This window comes from Drosophila santomea, chromosome 3R (genome assembly GCF_016746245.2).
Source record: "Drosophila santomea strain STO CAGO 1482 chromosome 3R, Prin_Dsan_1.1, whole genome shotgun sequence".
Lineage (NCBI taxonomy): Eukaryota > Metazoa > Arthropoda > Insecta > Diptera > Drosophilidae > Drosophila > Drosophila santomea.
The window spans coordinates 6,395,145-6,412,519 of record NC_053019.2 but is presented as its reverse complement, the minus strand read 5'-3'; the positions used below and the strand labels follow the sequence as shown (position 1 = coordinate 6,412,519).

The 17,375-nt window shown below is 40.9% G+C and overlaps 4 protein-coding genes and 1 long non-coding RNA gene across 8 annotated transcripts in view; 3 read left to right on the top strand and 2 right to left on the bottom strand.

Moving 5' to 3' along the window:
• The window catches only part of LOC120453618, a 49,506-nt gene extending 44,072 nt beyond the window's left edge, over positions 1-5,434 (top strand). Inside the window, exons 2-3 of the mRNA XM_039638397.2 lie at positions 3,957-4,371; positions 4,813-5,434. Of these exons, the coding sequence (XP_039494331.1) occupies positions 3,957-4,317 (361 nt within the window). The 3' untranslated portion in view covers positions 4,318-4,371; positions 4,813-5,434. The remainder of the gene's footprint in view (positions 1-3,956; positions 4,372-4,812) is intronic.
• A 720-nt stretch (positions 5,435-6,154) lies between these two features.
• LOC120451789 (DNA polymerase alpha catalytic subunit) lies at positions 6,155-11,527 on the top strand. Its single transcript, XM_039635740.2, has 6 exons — positions 6,155-6,282; positions 6,341-6,535; positions 6,617-7,641; positions 7,702-10,265; positions 10,338-10,816; positions 11,276-11,527. Exons 1-6 carry the CDS (start codon positions 6,267-6,269, stop codon positions 11,470-11,472), a joined length of 4,476 nt encoding a protein of 1,491 aa, XP_039491674.2. The 5' UTR covers positions 6,155-6,266; the 3' UTR covers positions 11,473-11,527.
• A 25-nt stretch (positions 11,528-11,552) lies between these two features.
• On the bottom strand, positions 11,553-13,704 carry LOC120451790 (circadian clock-controlled protein daywake). 4 transcript variants are annotated; one of them, XM_039635742.2, is made up of 5 exons: positions 13,480-13,704; positions 12,845-12,878; positions 12,314-12,749; positions 11,966-12,263; positions 11,553-11,826 (listed from the first exon to the last, which is right to left on the bottom strand). In XM_039635742.2, exons 3-5 carry the CDS (start codon positions 12,522-12,524, stop codon positions 11,553-11,555), a joined length of 783 nt encoding a protein of 260 aa, XP_039491676.1. In that variant the 5' UTR covers positions 12,525-12,749; positions 12,845-12,878; positions 13,480-13,704. The 4 variants fall into 4 exon arrangements, with proteins under 4 accessions (XP_039491676.1, XP_039491675.1, XP_039491677.1 ...); XM_039635741.2 differs by lacking the exon at positions 12,845-12,878; XM_039635743.2 differs by lacking the exon at positions 12,845-12,878 and having other exon boundaries at positions 12,314-12,744.
• Positions 13,705-15,138: 1,434 nt separating this feature from the next.
• On the top strand, positions 15,139-16,573 carry LOC120453816 (protein archease-like). Its single transcript, XM_039638698.2, has 3 exons — positions 15,139-15,320; positions 15,387-15,411; positions 16,138-16,573. Exons 1-3 carry the CDS (start codon positions 15,266-15,268, stop codon positions 16,526-16,528), a joined length of 471 nt encoding a protein of 156 aa, XP_039494632.1. The 5' UTR covers positions 15,139-15,265; the 3' UTR covers positions 16,529-16,573.
• Positions 15,334-17,215, bottom strand: LOC120453817. The gene is made up of 3 exons (XR_005616562.2): positions 17,103-17,215; positions 16,828-17,022; positions 15,334-15,483 (listed from the first exon to the last, which is right to left on the bottom strand). It is a non-coding gene; the product is annotated as an uncharacterized LOC120453817 (long non-coding RNA).
• Positions 17,216-17,375: the final 160 nt, after the last annotated feature.

Below are 17,375 nucleotides of genomic sequence, written 5' to 3'. Positions count from 1 at the left end.
TGTTGCAGATAATTGTGGCATAAAAATTGCTTTTCATTTGCCCCAAAATAAAGCAATTGTTGGACCGAGTGATGAGAGGGGTCGGGAAAGGGGAAGAAAGCCATGCGGATGTGAAACTGAGCATGTGCGGCGCTTCTTTTGTTTTCTTTCCTTTCGTTATTATATATTTTCTTTTTGCCATTTTCTGGGCAGCTGCTTAACATACCACACAAGCAGAAAGCTGGGGAAGTTCCAGACGGGCTGCAAAAAGAAGATGCAACTGCAACAGTAAAAATATGTAATTATGTTGGAAGACAGCCGGCAGGTGCCTTAGATCCGCAGCTCTAAAGAGAAATTTCTATGCCATATCTATTCTCTACAGCTGGTAATATATTTATAGTATTTCTGGTTTGAAAATGTGCAAATTAAACAACTAGTTTATTTTTTTACGGTTTTATGGTTCAATGAAGTTTTGTGTTTATTTATGAAAAAATTTAATGGTATCTGGAAACGTAATTATGTTTCAGATTGAATTTTATGATATACGTAATATTGCAATTTTACGTGTATCAAGTAATTTATTTTAAAGAAATAACATTAGTAATAGTTGGTTTTATTTAAAAAAAATATTGGTTCTTAACTTCTCCTTATATTTCTGCAGTTTATCCCACTGCCATCTTCAAACGTGTGTTTCCCCTCTTCGTTCAAAGTCTTACAATGTTTATGGCTTAGCCTTGCTTTTATTTGGATTTATTATGCAATTTGCTTGCTTTTGCTCTTCTATTGATTTTGGTTTGATGGTTTTATGTCGAGAGCATTTGACAAATTATTATGACAGACATTTGCCTAATGCTTAGCATCGTCGCAGCGCGTTATTGGCAATCTTGTGAGTACTTGGCCAGAAAAACTTGTTTGGTCATTTGTCAAAAGTTTGACAACTTCGTGACATCAAAATTGAAATATTTGTTTGCATGCACCGGTGCTGGAAGATTGCCACATCGAATCAAATTAACTCCCAATCGGTATCAATTTCGTTGATCTGCCAATTAAATTGCCACAGCCAAAAATATACAATTTACCTGGCAAAAACCAATTCCCCTTACCCTTCGATTGGATTTAAATTTATGCGCTCGCTGAACTTGAAAACCGTCACCGAGATGCATATATATTAAAATTAAATGGGGAAGCAAATAAACATCTTGGGCAAGCCGAAATCAGCTATGATTTATTAACTTAACCGGTCTGATCCCCATCAAACCACTTCCTTCCCCACTTCCCCTCTTAAAAGACAGGCGATGAGAATTGGGTCAGAATTAGCAACTCTTTAAGCCAATTTGGATGCGTTTTGTGGGAGTTGCATGGAAACTAAGTTATGGGATTAGACAAGTGCTGACGGCCACCAAGATATCTAAAAGAATGCGTTATGGTGAAATTTACACAACACTTTTTGAGCTGCATAGAAGTGCATACATTAACTAAATGAAATGAAATTGAAATCGCAAGAATGAAGAGTGCCATTGAACAGAAGAATGTAGCAAATTGAGGAGTAAATAAAATGTACACCATACAAAAATGTATTGTCAAAGGGAAAATCTGTTTTGAAAGTCATGCATTTTTGCAGCGAAAATAGCATTTTAATAATATTGATTAGCATTAATAAACAGTGCGGGCACACTAATTAAAATTCTTCAGTTTCAAGTGGCATCAAAATGCACTCCGCGGCAACAACTTAGGAGCCTATTTTCGTACTTTTCCCTGACATTACTGCAAATACCTCAAAAACTAAAATACCTCGAAACAAAAACACAACGAAAAAAACCCCCTTCAACTGTAAATTGTGAGAAAAATGTCGAGCAATTTTCTCACACACTTGCAGATACAGACAGTCGTCATACGAGTATGTTGTGGGCCAGACAATATGAAGATGTCTATAATATTATAATTAATTATGCTTTTCTGAATGCTTCAAAGCCTTAAAGTCAAAGCAAAGTTCAATGCCAAATGCAACTCCCTGCTTAATGATATACTCATAAGCCGCAGCCCAACCAAAATAATAAAAACAAAAAAAACAAGAACAATGGCCGCAGAAAAGATGAACAAAATTGTAAAACGAAACCCGAAGATAATTCACACGGTTCGAGCACTTGAGCAAAGGGCATGATATAGCGAGCAATGAATCCAATAAAATCCTCTGAAAGCTTAGCAAACAAATTTAATGAATGCAATTAAGACTTTGAGCTTCGACTGCGCTCTGTCTCACATAGATATTTTCTTGACCAGCTGATCAAAATCGCCCTACAGCTGATAAATCGAATCGCAGATAATGAAAAGATTATTAAGTGTAATTCGTTTTCTATGAAGGGCTTGTATTCTAAGACGATTAAGTCCCTACAATCTCATTTTACACAAGCCAATATTATGCTAATTCGGACTAGTTACGATCTAAGTACAAAAGTTGCACTCGAAATGCACTGTAAGGGCAAGCGTGCTTGAGATTGACATCAAGCAAGCGAATTATATTGCCAAAATAATTGCCACAATTAACTCAACAATGCCGAATGCCGAATCTATCGTAAAAAGCGCAGATATCCAAACCAACCATTCGTCATTAAGCCAAAAAGCAAGCGGCAATTATATCGTAATGCCTGCAAAATAAATACCCTTACCGAAAAAGGCTTGTTCTAAATTAGAGACGCTTAGAAATCTTTAGTTTTGGTTTATGGTCTTAATATAAATTACAATAAATGTCTTTGCTCATTATTATTTGTCTCCAAAATTAAAGTAAAAAAGACAAACGTTTCCATTAATGCTGAAATAACACTTTAACCGAATAACTTTCGTTTCTGATTCATGGGATCGATCGTGCGTCTTCAGTATATGGAAAAATAGGCAATGAATTTGTTATACAATTGTGTAAATATTTGCTTCTCATGAACCCAATTACAGAGATCCCTTCAAAACTCAGATGAACCACGCCACTTGAATCCCAAGTGGCAGTTAGCAATTTTTTGGTTTTCAGCGTCAGTTTCGGCTTACAGTGGATATACCCCTTCAGTGCTTGAGCACTGGGATCTCCTTACTGGCGTATTGATGTCTTATCTGGCGTTCATTTTTCATCACACTTTATTTACCCAACCATTTCAGTTCACCGCATAACAATTATCTCGAAAAAAAATCGAGGCTGCTGTGTGTAAACTCATTTGCATATATATTTTTGCACGACAGCACAAATAATGAAAACCATATAAATATATAGATATATATAAACTAAAGTAGCCCAAAGCGAGCTCGTCTCATAAACAAATTGATTAGCGCCTGTAGCGTTGCACCAAGAGCAGCTCCAAACCAATAAAGCCCACTTGGCACACAAAAACACTCGTAAACACTGATGGATCATATATACATTTCTGCGATTTGATAGCGGAAAACGGCTGTTGCCAACCACTGGGATCCCAAATCTGGGCATCATCCTTCCAAAGAGTTCGCAGTTGTGTGCGACCTGATGGGACACACCTCTATATATGGGGTGATCTCTTCACACCCGGCACGTGTATGGGTAGTTTCTAAGCTCTAAGAAAAATAAATCAATTAGCGGGCTGAGTAATATGTATCAGCGCCCAGCACTTGCCAATCTTCTACTTCCATCCAGGTGGCGATAACAAGATGGGGAGTGTATATTGTTACCGCACTTGACGTTGAAGTGGTATTTTTTAGCGGTCGTTCGTTATAATGCAAATTCAGATCAGCCATTTTTCATACCACTCCCTAATATGCATTCTAAAAACAAATCGTAACTATAATAAATATTGTTTTTTTTTATATTATCATCTTTATTTTCGTTTCACATTTTGTACTCATTTTAGGGTAATGTATCTAAGGTATTTTCACTTTGTACCTAAACAATGAAGATACATTTAAGAGCTGAAATTAGCTTTACCCTAAAAAAGTCTAATTCAGAACCTTTATTTGTATTTCAGATACATAACTCCGGCAGCAGCCGCTAATGCAACGGCAACCTCATCAACCTCAGCGGCAGGAGGCGTGGGTGGCACCAATCTGGCTGTTTATCCCACGGCCACCGCCCAGGTTTATCGCTCGAGCAACGGCCTGGATGTTCTGGACTGCGCTGGACTGGAGCATCACAACACGGCCACCACTTCCGGTCACACAGGCAGCGGCTTCTCCCAGCGCCTCAGGGAACTGGCCGCCTCCGCCGGACTGCTCTCCCTGAAGCCCCGACAGCCCCTCAAGCCGGTGATCAAGACGCGTGGCTCCCCCGGACCGGAGTTTCCCAAGAAGGTCACCTTTAGCGCCTTTGCCACCGTGCAGGTGGTGTGAAGCACGTGAACAGTGGGTCTAGCATCTGTAGCATCTGTGCAGGCACAGAGCAAGGTGAGATAATAACCATTAAGCGACAAAGTGTAAATATAAACAAGACGCTACGCTATACTCGATTTCCTCGACTATCAGATACCCGTTACTCAGCTAGTGGAAGTGCGAACTAAAACTCCAACATTTTCTGGAATATCGGTAGAAATGGGGGGAAAAAATAATAAATTTAAAAATTTTCCAAAACGATTTGGCGTTGCAGTTTTGGGCGGTTCGGTGCGAAACAATGAGTTGATAGAAATTCACGAGACTAATATTTAAAAAATTTAAAAGTATTGTTTTCCAGATCGAGTACATTTTTAAAAAAAATAAACGTTAGAACAATTTTAAAAACATCAAAAGAGTCAATGTAGATACACATTTTAAGAAGATTTTATCTTAAACACACCTCTTTAAACAGTACGATTTTGCTGATTATTTTTCTTTGTTTTCTTTTCTTTTCAGTTTCGTCTTGCACTTGTTAACGATTATTTGTTGTTGTTTTTATATTTGTTGCTGTTGTTAAATGTTTAGCCAAAACTATGGAAACCATATACGGAGAAAAATTCCTTAAAAATAAAAAAAAACGTAGTAAATTTTTGTGCCATGTCTGTGGCTTACAAGAAAAATAAAACCATATATAAATGACTAATACACCCCATAGCTGAAGAAAATACCTCAAGGATCCAAAATATCTACCCTCTTTTATGTAATCTAATCTGTTTTTCTGTACATTTTTCGTTGGTAGACTGATATTTCAATCCCTTTCCTATGGATTTACCCTCTACTAAAACAGTATTTTCCATATTTCCTCATCTTTCGAAAATTTTCCTCACCAAAACACCCGAAAATAATTGTATAATATAATGACTGCAAACGCAGAAATTCTAAATATTTACTAATAAATTGTAAATATGTATGAATTTTTGCTTATAACATTTAAACAGCAAATATAGTCATAAATATATGTATTCATGTAATATGTAAGTCTGTTTTGTGTATGTGTGTATATATATAAACCATGATTTTGCATTGATAATTATATAGGGAATGAAAAACTACTTTCAAATCCACACAAATTTTAAGCGAAATTGGTGTATATTGTATTTAAAGTATAATAAAATATATTATATAAGCCTAATATTATGCATATTAAATAAAAACGATTAAAACCAAACAAACTATTGTCTTTAAGTTGGGAAATAAATAAAAAGGACAATAACATAACATGGAGCAACATCTTCATGAGAAAGTTATTCGCTTTTTAATCCACTGAAATAGAAAAGCTTTTGCTCAGAAATTACTTTAAGAATGCTTTTCTGAAAGCTACAAGGTTATCACGCTAAAAAAACTTTCAAATGGATTTTATTACTCTCGAGGAAAAGTGCAGTATATAAACAAATTAAGGGACTTGCCTAATTTTTTTCAAATATTATGTTAAATTTCCCGCCAAAATATAACAGTCTTTTAAAATCGCTGTTAGCACACAGATCTTCATGCTAACTGTTACTGTGCTGACAGATTTAGCGATAACAGTGCCCAGGGCTAACATAAAGTGCTGCCAGCTATCGATATATTCCCAACAACCAATTACTAATTAATATAAACTTCTATAAATAATATGGTTATTTGTTAAAAATAAATGGGCAAATGGGATGACGGTTATTGACGGCTTTTATGTTATTTTCTTTTACTACGGATAGGGTCGGAAGGAAGAACTTACATTATTCTTCTTCGTTACGACCCTATCGATATAATATTGCAGAAGTACGGCAACACTTAACACATCGTTTCTCTTTTATCGATATTTTCCCGCCATTCCCGCTTCAATCAGCCTGCAGCCCTGGTCACAAAACAAAATTTACCAATCTGCAGCACAACACGGCGGAATTATAATCAAATTATTATAGGCAATTGCAATGTCCGGGTCACCGTGTAAGTTAATAAGATAGCACCCTTAAACATCTTCTTCACCGGAATAATATATGTCCAGCGGAACCACGCGCCAAGCGCCAGAGAGTAGACAAAAATGGGAGGTTCGCCGCCATGGAGCGACTGCGTCAGCTGAAGGGAACCAAGAACAAATGCCAAGTGGAGGACCAGGTGGACGACGTATACGATGTGGTTGATGAGCGAGAATACGCCAAGAGGGCGCAGGAAAAGTACGGCGACGATTGGATCGAGGAGGGTAAGTAAGAGGGTATCCACATGGTCGATCAAACCGCATCCTCTGAACTTAGTCATTTATAATACAAATTGCGATTTTCAGATGGTACTGGTTACGCAGAAGATCTTCGCGATTTCTTCGAGGACGAAGATGAGTACTCCGATGGTGAGGAGGATCGAAAGGACCCCAAAAAGAAGAAGGGTGTTGCTCCCAACAGCAAAAAGAGACCACGGGAGACTGAAAAACCAGTAACAGGAAAAGCGTCCATCAAGAATCTCTTTAGCAATGCAGTGCCCAAAAAGATAGACGTAAAGAACAGTGTGAAAGATGATGATATCCTGGCTGATATCTTGGGTGAAATCAAGGAAGAGCCTGCGGCTACGTCAGAGAAGACTGAAAAAGTTATAGCCCCAGCAAAAATATCAGTTACCTCGCGTAAATTCGATGCCGCTGCTGCCAAGGAATACATGAATAGTTTTCTCAACAATATCAAAGTTCAGGAGCAGGAACGGAAAAAAGCGGAGGCCAGTAGCGATAACGAGATGCTGGAGCGCATCCTGAAGCCCAAGGCAGCAGTTCCAAACACAAAGGTGGCCTTTTTCTCCAGTCCTACAATCAAAAAAGAACCGGCGCCCGAAAAGACACCTGCCAAAACAGCAACCGAAGATGCCTTCTCGGACAATGAAATGGATTTCAGCTGTCTGGATGACGACGAAAATCAGTTCGATGTGGAGAAGACGCAGCTCAAGGAGAAGATTTCCCAAACGAAAGCATCAGCTGAGGAAACATCCCAAGCTAAAGTCGACGGGAATGCATCGCCCAAAAAGGAAACAGGGTGTTCCGCAAAGGAATCGGCATCGGAATCGGAGGACATAAGCAGGCTGCTGAACAATTGGGAGTCCATATGCCAAATGGACGATGACTTTGAAAAATCCGTGCTCACCACGGAGCAGGAATCGACAATCTCCTCAGATCAGCAGCTGCGGTTCTGGTACTGGGAGGCCTACGAAGATCCAGTAAAGATGCCCGGCGAGGTCTTCCTCTTCGGTAGGACCGCCGATGGAAAGTCCGTCTGTCTCCGTGTGCAGAACATCAACCGTGTGCTCTATCTGCTACCCCGGCAATTCGTGAGTATTATCTCGCAAATGTATTTGCATTTATTTCGATTTCTATTTTTTTTGTTTTAGCTCTTAGACCCCATTTCGAAGGAGCCAACCAAGCAAAAGGTGACAGTCGCAGACATATACAAGGAGTTCGATAGCGAGGTGGCAAACCAACTTAAGCTGGAATTCTTTCGATCCCGCAAGGTCACCAAGAGTTTTGCCCACCACGCCATCGGTATTGAAGTTCCGCAGACTTGCGACTACCTGGAGGTTCACTACGATGGCAAAAAACCTCTGCCGAATTTGTCGGCCAACAAGAAATACAACTCCATAGCACATATATTCGGTGCCACCACCAATGCACTCGAAAGATTCCTCTTAGATCGGAAAATCAAGGGGCCCTGTTGGCTGCAGGTGACTGGATTTAAGGTGAACCCCGCTCCCATGAGTTGGTGCAACATCGAAGTCACACTGACTGAGCCCAAAAATGTGGAGCTGGTGCAAGATAGAGGAAAGCCAGCACCACCACCTCCACTTACGATACTAGCCCTTAATGTTCGCACCTCAATGAATCCCAAAACCTCGAGAAACGAGATATGCATGATTTCGATGCTGACCCACAATCGCTTTCACATCGACCGCCCTGCTCCACAGCCCGCTTTCAATCGACACATGTGCGCTTTGACCCGTCCGGCAGTGGTTAGTTGGCCTTTGGATTTGAACTTCGAGATGGCAAAATACAAATCCACTACAGTGCACAAACATGACTCGGAGAGGGCCCTATTAAGTTGGTTCCTAGCTCAGTATCAGAAAATAGATGCAGATCTCATTGTAACATTTGATTCGATGGATTGTCAACTAAATGTGATAACCGATCAAATTGTAGCCTTGAAGATTCCTCAGTGGTCCCGAATGGGGCGACTTAGACTGAGCCAGTCGTTTGGCAAGCGTTTGCTGGAACATTTTGTCGGCCGAATGGTTTGCGATGTAAAGCGGTCTGCCGAGGAGTGTATAAGAGCAAGATCCTATGATCTGCAAACGCTGTGCAAGCAAGTTCTGAAGCTTAAGGAATCGGAGAGAATGGAAGTGAATGCGGATGATCTCCTGGAGATGTATGAGAAGGGAGAGAGCATCACTAAGCTCATATCGCTCACCATGCAGGACAATTCATATTTACTAAGGCTGATGTGTGAGCTCAACATCATGCCGTTGGCGTTACAAATCACCAATATTTGCGGCAACACCATGACCAGGACCCTTCAAGGAGGCCGTTCTGAACGGAATGAGTTTCTATTGCTGCATGCTTTCCACGAGAAGAATTACATAGTGCCGGATAAAAAGGTGCCGGTTTCCAAACGCAGTGCTGCTGGAGATGCAGAGGCCACGTTTTCGGGTGCAGATGCCACGCTGCAAAGCAAAAAGAAGGCAGCCTATGCTGGTGGATTGGTCCTGGAGCCATTGCGCGGTCTTTACGAAAAGTACGTTCTCCTGATGGATTTCAACTCCCTGTACCCCAGCATAATACAGGAATACAACATATGCTTCACCACTGTCCAACAGCCCGTGGATGCAGATGAGTTGCCCACGCTACCGGATTCCAAAACGGAAGCTGGAATATTACCCCTCCAACTAAAACGTTTGGTGGAGTCGCGGAAAGAGGTGAAAAAGCTAATGGCAGCGCCCGATCTTTCGCCGGAACTGCAGATGCAGTACCACATTAGGCAGATGGCCCTGAAGCTAACTGCTAACTCCATGTATGGTTGCTTGGGCTTCGCCCACTCCCGGTTCTTTGCCCAACACTTGGCTGCTTTGGTCACCCACAAGGGCAGAGAAATCCTCACAAGCACACAGCAACTCGTTCAAAAGTTGAACTATGACGTGGTTTATGGAGATACAGATTCCCTGATGATAAATACCAATATAACCGACTACGATCAGGTCTACAAGATTGGTCACAGCATTAAGCAGAGTGTAAATAAACTGTATAAGCAGCTGGAATTGGATATCGATGGAGTATTTGGTTGTTTGCTCTTGCTGAAGAAAAAGAAGTATGCCGCTGTCAAGTTGAGCAAGGATTCCAAGGGAAACCTGAGGCGTGAGCAGGAGCACAAGGGCCTGGATATAGTTCGTCGGGATTGGTCTCAGCTAGCTGTGATGGTGGGAAAAGCCGTTCTCGATGAAGTGCTGTCGGAAAAGCCTTTGGAAGAAAAACTGGATGCAGTGCATGCCCAGCTAGAGAAGATCAAAACTCAAATCGCAGAGGGTGCAGTACCGCTGCCACTGTTTGTCATCACCAAGCAGCTAACTCGGACTCCCCAGGAATATGCCAATAGTGCTTCATTACCCCACGTCCAGGTGGCCCTTCGGATGAATCGGGAGCGTAATAGGCGCTACAAAAAGGGCGATATGGTGGACTATGTTATCTGTTTGGATGGCACCACAAATGCTGCAATGCAGCGAGCGTACCATTTGGATGAGCTTAAGGCCAGCGAGGATAAGAAGCTGCAGCTGGACACGAATTACTACCTGGGACACCAGATCCATCCGGTAGTAACGCGAATGGTGGAGGTGCTAGAAGGAACCGACGCAAGTCGCATCGCCGAGTGTCTGGGCATGGACCCAACCAAGTTCCGCCAGAACGCGCAAAGGTATTCATAATTGTTTAAACTATTATATTACTCCTTACAAACTCGAATCTAACTATCATTTCGTGTATATAGAACCCAGCAAGAGAACACCGAGCAGTCGGAGGGTGAGTCGCTGCTCAAGACGACTCTCCAGTTGTACCGCCTGTGCGAACCGTTCCGCTTCCAGTGCGTTACCTGCAAGGCGGAGCAGCTGATGGCGACCGCATACCGACCGGGACCAAGCAACTCCCACATAGCCGTGCTCCAGCAATGCGCGAATCCCGAGTGCCAAACAGCACCGATTCAGTACCTGGCCAGCGTCCGCAATCAGCTGCAGCTTTCCATGCGGCGGTATGTGCAACGATTCTATAAAAACTGGCTGGTCTGTGATCACCCGGATTGCAACTTCAACACCCGCACACACTCCCTAAGGAAGAAGTCGCACCGCCCGCTGTGCCAAAAGTGCAGGAGTGGCAGCCTACTGCGGCAGTATACGGAGCGGGACCTGTACAATCAGCTCTGCTACCTGCGATTCATGTTCGACCTCGGAAAGCAAACGCTGCAGCAAAAACGTGAGTAAACTCAAAGTATTTATAGTTAAGAAAAATTTAAACAATTCTGGGTATATGAGCAACCAGAAGAGAGAACGATAAAGTAAAGTTTTTAGACTGTTAAATAGTGGAAGTACGAGTAAGAAATATCTACGTTTTACTAGAAAGACAGGCCACCGAATAGAATGAAAAAATATTTGAATGTGTAAAGAGTTTTAAAGTTGGGCGTGACATCTTTGGGCGGTTTGAAAACAAAAAAAAACAAGACTGCATCCTTAATCTTTAGCTCTTATACTAGTAGTTCCCGTGATATCGACGTTCATACGGACGGACAGGTGGGAATGGAAAATAAAAAAAAAAACTTTTCTAAAAGAAGTACCAGCCTTTAACACAGAATGTAATTCTTTAGGCTCGCATCCTCACCTTCTTAGTAAATTGTAGTAAAATTTTTTTATTCTATTTAAATATATTTATTTTTAGCCACCCTCACCCCGGAGCTGGAGCAGGCCTATCAGCTCCTGTACGAAACGGTGGATCAGCAGCTGCAGAGCTCCTCCTACGTGATCATCTCGCTGAGCAAGCTCTTTGCCCGCTCCCTGGTTCAGATGAGCCTGCAACAGCCCGTGGCGCAGCAGCAGAACGAATCAATTCCGAGTGCTTTGGCAGATGTCGTCTGAGTGTTTAATTAACTAGCCTTTGTTATAAGTTCCATTAAAAATACTACAAAACAGATACAGATATGGTTAACTAGATGAGGTCACGCGGCGAGGAACTTCTCGAGGGGAAAGTGCCGGAAGGACTCGTTGAATATATCCGTAAATGCCGTGCTGACCAGCTCGTTAATCATCGGCTTGATGAACGGCAATCCCAGCTGCCACATGCTGTTGATGACCCCATCGGCTAGTTGGTTGAGGGGCTGTCCCTGCAGCAAGTTCTCAATGTGCAGCTCCATTCCGCCGATGCGGTCCACCTCCACGTGGACTTTGATGAGCGAACCCGGACCTCCGATGCGTCGAACGCTGGTGGTTTGACTGAGAATGGAAATAAAGTGAGCGGAAGTCTTGGTTGTCGTCTTGGGAGCAGTGGAGTCAACTTTTAAGCCAAAGCTTACAACAATACTGGTGTTTGCAACACAGCTTGGGAAATATTTGCATGCAACGCGGTGCCCACCTGTAATCATAGAGGGTTAAGTTCCAGTGGCCTCTTCTGTTCATCTCAGTGCCCAGCATCTTGGCGGCGAACTCGTACTCCCCCTCCAAGCTTTTGTCGGGGAAATACTGTGTGTAGACGATGCGGTGGTCCTCTGGATCGGCATGGAACTTGGTCACCTCGGATCGCGCCCATCCGTACTCGGATACATTGCGCAATATCAGACGAAAGCTGCCCAGACCCTGTGAAGCACCCCGCCGCAGTTCAACATAGCCACAGTGGTGGGGGTCAAAGGGCTTGATGTTGTAGTCGGGCACACCTGAAAGAGTTGCCTCATGATTGCTCGCCCGTAATCCAAATCTCACTCACCTGTTGTGAAGTAGGCCCTCAGGTCGTTGAACACCTGCCGCATGCACTCGTTGAAATCCTCGTCCACCCTGTGACAACGACCCAGCATGTGCTTCAGATCCGCATCCACATCGATCTGGCTGGACGCGTTGGCCAAGTGAGTGGCAAAGAGCGTAGTCGCCACCAGGTAAGCTAGTAGCCTAGCACAGTTTGAGGGCCACTGTTGCGACATGCTCGTGGTGTTAGTTTAACAGCAATGGTTTGTTTAACAGAACTGTTGGTCGACTGTTAATTTCAAAGGTAAATACGTTGGGTTTTTATTGTCTTATTTAGTGGGCGTGAAGAGCAACCGGTATTTGTTCAAAGTGTCCTTGTCTTTGGCACGCAGATTTGTATATACATTATTGTTGCTATTATTGATTCTTCAGCATGTTACAGTACGTTTTAAGTTCCTTAACTTCGGTTAAATTTCAAGAAGGAATATGAAAAACAGGTACAAATTAGGCAATAAAATTTATCAGTGAAATTATATGTTAGATTATAGAGCCTTACCGATAGAAACGAGGAAAGTTTCTTTTATCTCAAGCTGTAATAATAATTTTCTTTATCTAAATTGAAAATTACTAATTATTTATAAAAAAAATTATAAAAAATGTTTCAAGATACTTTGTGTACTCTGATTATTTTGGTTAATTGTAATCCGAACTTAGTATTTGCATACAATTCAAAAGACTTCCAGATTATTATAATTGCCATCGTAGAGACTTCTCCTAGCACCAAAAATAAAAGACACTTCTCATCGCCAGCCATTCAAACGGCATCATCTTCATGTAATTCGTTTTGTAATCTTTTTGTTCGCCTCCTGCACTTGACCCCTTTAACTTAAGCTCGGCGATTATTACTGGTCTTAGTACTGCAGCAAATAGATACAAATACAGCGTGAAAAGAAAACTACAAACATGACAAATTGTGCGTCAGTATGGAGACACGGTAACAGTGGTAAACGAAAGACTTCGACAAGACACAAACTTGGGGGTGCGAACAACTTTTATTTCCACTTAGAGGCAGCCAGTCAGTCATGCAACACGAGAGCAACAACGTATGATATTATTTGGCAATTGTTCAGTTTGGCGGTTGCATTTGCAACCAAATTGACCAACGGTCAGTTATTCAACAAAACAAGTTACCTATGTATGCAGCTACTTAGTTTAGTTAAGTTTTCAAGCTCCAGAGCTTTAGTTTCACTTCGAAGCTATTTACAACTTCTAGTTGTTCCGAATATACTGTAGCCAAATATGAAATTCTGGAACTCGTACGCGAAGGCGCGCCAATATTGGCGAATAATAATAGCTTTACAGTTATTTGCGCCGAATACGCGACGTGAATCAGGCGAGCTCCCGCAGCCAACTGAACCACTCCAAGACCGAGGAAACCAGAGAAAAAGAGCTTCCACCAAAAGTGGCAGCAGCAGCAGCAGCAGCCAAATGAGCCATAATAAAAAGCCACAAAAATAGCAGGAAAATGTTTGAAAGCCATGATATGGCCGGGCACAAAACTGAGCTTTGTCAACTCGGCTCAGAGTTTGACACCCCCAAGTAGCGTTTCCTCATGTTCAACTTACGAAAATGAACAAAACGGTCGTAAATCACCAGCAAAAATCATTCATAAATTCCTTTAGAAATGCGTAGAATTACTTAAGTGTGCGGGATGCGCCTTGGCGGATACCCATTGCTTGGCTAGCAAGTTATTATTATGATTATGTCATATAACTTTAAATCCACTTTGAAGTTTAATATTAAGCAACAAACAATGTAGATACGAAATGGAATTAAAGTTTTAGGACAGATTTATTTGAGCCTATACTAAAACTTGAAATTGATACTTGTAATGTTCTTTTCATGTCTCTTAAGACAGTTAATTTTTCTTGAGCTCTACAACAAAGAGTTTAACGATCTGAGAAATAAATATTTCCTATTTGTAAACAATAACCCATCCGTCTGTTCCAACTAATAACCCATCATGGCTGGTCGAAAAGTGATCCGAATTTAATTAGGCAATGTTTATTAGGCAAGCCCATGTCCGTCAATGGCTTTTTTGTCAAGTATCGAATCAAGTACTCACCACCAGCTCTCAAGTTCATGGAGTTGAATAAATCAAGCGACGTGATTGACAATCGTAACGATTGACGACAAAGCTGCCGGTGCACGAGAGGAAGATTATGTGGACTGCTTTTTGGCAAATGGATCTCACAAGGTTGCAGCTTCAGATGTTATGGCTGATTGCAATTTAATGAAAGGACAAGGTCGCTCTTACAGAAATTCAAAACGGGGCTGAAAACATACGCCAGCACTTTGTGCTACTTTAATTGCGATAACAAATGGTGTGCGTAAACTGGAAATTCTGCCTTAATTTTGCTTGTAATGACTTCATTTTATTACAATTACAGCCTTTACAAAAAAAATTAATCTGTAACATTTTTTAATTTTATTTTCAATTAAAAAGGCTGTGGGAAGCGTTTTGTGAACTAACACAATGACCAGAAATAATAAAACATAAAACATATAATAAAAAATTATAAAACATTAACAATAATTTAAGAGTGAAAATATAACTACAGAACTAATAAAACTTTGCTCTATATAATTTAATTTAAAATTAAGAAAGATTCTAAAAGAAGCATTTAAGGTGTTTTAAAAATATTTTTGATAATTTTAAAGTTTCAATGAATTTAATAATTTAATTTTACAATTGTAACGTAAATGTAATAATACCTTATCAGTTCTTACAAACAATGTTATACATTTTATTACAATTAGCATGTTAACATGTTCTTATTGGAGTTCAGTATTTTCCATGATACTAGCAAATCGGTATTTTTCCCCTGCGCACCGACGGTCATACTGAGCGGTTGCTGATTTGTTTATAGTTATTAGGCCGCCAATTTCTCGTTAACTTTAGCTTTAACCAACAATAATGGAGGTGGACTTTAGTAAGGAGAACTTTCTGCTGCCGGAGTTGAAATACGAGTGTGAGTAGATCTTCGATTTGCAAGCGACCAACCTGTTGCTAATTATTTCATCACATTGCCTTGCAGACCTCGATCACACGGCGGATGTCCAGTGAGTAAGACAACAACAACAACAACAATGTGCCCGATGAACATGTGCAGTAGGGTGGTTCGCTATTCATATCTGAAAAATACAAATAATAAGCGAAATTCTTATAAGCGTGCTTCTCTAGGAATTTCAAACATTCTGAATAAGGAATTATTTTGCATACATATTTTAAAATAAATTTTTCTATATTTTCCCAAATTCGTTAGATAAGGGAATCACCTATTAATATGCCAGGAAAAAAAAATAATTTTAAAGATAGCGCAAATATTAAACCAAAGAATAATAACGTTCAAAGGCAACTTACGAAAGACTTTTAAATTAACCTAATAGTTTTGATACCAATTTGTTCAGAAAAATAAGAGTATGTTTAAGAGTTTGCAAAAATTGAAGAAAGTCTAGCAGTTATATAGTCGTACCCCATTAAAGATTATAAATAATGCACATTTTTGTAAATTGCCGCTCAGTTTTAGACAACATGTACATATGTATATCAGCTGGCATTTTTTTCAGATAACCCTACGTCATCTGCAGTTTTTTATCTCAGTCAAATGTTCTTTCTTATACCAGAAGATAGTGATTATTAATACTTCTTCACTGAAAGGCAATAGTTTTTGTTAGTTTGACAAGGGAAATACACATACGTAGGGATTGTGACCACAACAGCCGAGATATATACTTTAAATGAAGAATACAGTCGATTATTCTGATAGATTCCCTCCCATTTAACAGAATCCACGGATGGGGATCGTCGCTGAAGGAGGCGTTTGAACAATGCGGAGTGGCCATGTTCGGATATATGACCGAACTGGATTACGTGTCCGTGGAGCAATGCTTTGAGATCGAAGCCCAAGGAGATGATCTGGAGGGCTTACTCTTTCACTTTCTGGACGAGCTGCTGTTCCTGTTCTCCGCCGAACCGTATTTGGTGTGCAAGAAGCTGGAGATCACCAAATTCGATATGGAATCTTTCGAGATTTCCTGTCGTTGTTACGGGGAACCATTTGAGCTGGGAAAACATCCGCAGGGCACCGAGGTGAAGGCAATCACATACTCGGCGATGCAAATCGTTCAGGACGCGGAGGCCAGCAACTACGAGGTGTTTGTGATAATTGACATTTGATCCAGCAGCGATCGGCGGGAATTAAATGTGACTGTTCTGTTTCAACCCCTTTGCTTGTCTCCATTAATCATAAGTGAAATGCCAAAAAAACGATTTAAAACCGCTGCAAAAGCCCCGAAAAATTTGCAATCTCTCGTGCTGCGACTGCATCCCTTGTCGATGAGGCTGAGGATGACTTATCAAGAAACCACTCGATTGTGCGGCTGCAAATGCAATTAGGACTGGCTGCCTTCCCAACGGTCTCATTCCGGAATCAAGATTTACCCTTTTTGCCTCCCAATTTTTTGTGTACTACTCACTTTTTGCCAACGGCTTTGTGAATTGGCAACGTCTTGAATTCCCAGACAAGCGCCGAATTTGTTGTCCTTTCCCAGGCTGAGTTCAATGCACTTTTATGTTGCAGCCTTCAGGAGCTACTGAGTTGGGTTTCATTAAAGACTTTAGTTGCTTTTCTTGGGAAGTCATGTCGAACACAGCAGTCAGTAATGCAAGACCTGCCGTAGTCGAAAAGCGATAATAAGCTGTCACTTTTTAAATTATGGAAAATAGTGGGCCAAAAACAGAACAAACTTACTCCTGTATAATGTTGATAACAAAAGTGTACAATAAATTTATTAGCTTAGAAAATGTAACTTAACTAATCGCTAATTTAACATCCCCACGACAAAATCAACAAATATTTATTTATATTTATATAAAAAAAACAACTTTGATTTCCTTTAAATAACGCGTTTTTTCCGATTTGGCAGAAAATCGGTATTATTAGGTTGATTTTCGCGTGACGCGAGATTATTTAGTGGCCGCTGAGCGAAGTCAGCTGGTAACACCGAGCGATTTGTTTTGAAAC

What these genes read in the sequence shown, in the direction of transcription:
- LOC120453816 (XM_039638698.2), top strand. Translation starts at nt 15,266, where the DNA reads ATGGAGGTGGACTTTAGTAAGGAGAACTTTCTGCTGCCGGAGTTGAAA. An exon ending in GCCGGAGTTGAAATACGAGT is followed by an intron (nt 15,321 to 15,386) that starts GTGAGTAGATCT and finishes ATTGCCTTGCAG; the next exon opens with ACCTCGATCACACGGCGGAT. An exon ending in GATCACACGGCGGATGTCCA is followed by an intron (nt 15,412 to 16,137) that starts GTGAGTAAGACA and finishes CCCATTTAACAG; the next exon opens with AATCCACGGATGGGGATCGT.
- LOC120451790 (XM_039635742.2), bottom strand. Translation starts at nt 12,524, where the DNA reads ATGTCGCAACAGTGGCCCTCAAACTGTGCTAGGCTACTAGCTTACCTG. An exon ending in GAGGGCCTACTTCACAACAG is followed by an intron (nt 12,264 to 12,313) that starts GTGAGTGAGATT and finishes CAACTCTTTCAG; the next exon opens with GTGTGCCCGACTACAACATC. An exon ending in TTAACCCTCTATGATTACAG is followed by an intron (nt 11,827 to 11,965) that starts GTGGGCACCGCG and finishes TTCCATTCTCAG; the next exon opens with TCAAACCACCAGCGTTCGAC.
- LOC120451789 (XM_039635740.2), top strand. An exon ending in ATCTGCTACCCCGGCAATTC is followed by an intron (nt 7,642 to 7,701) that starts GTGAGTATTATC and finishes TTTTTGTTTTAG; the next exon opens with CTCTTAGACCCCATTTCGAA. An exon ending in GCAAACGCTGCAGCAAAAAC is followed by an intron (nt 10,817 to 11,275) that starts GTGAGTAAACTC and finishes ATTTATTTTTAG; the next exon opens with CCACCCTCACCCCGGAGCTG.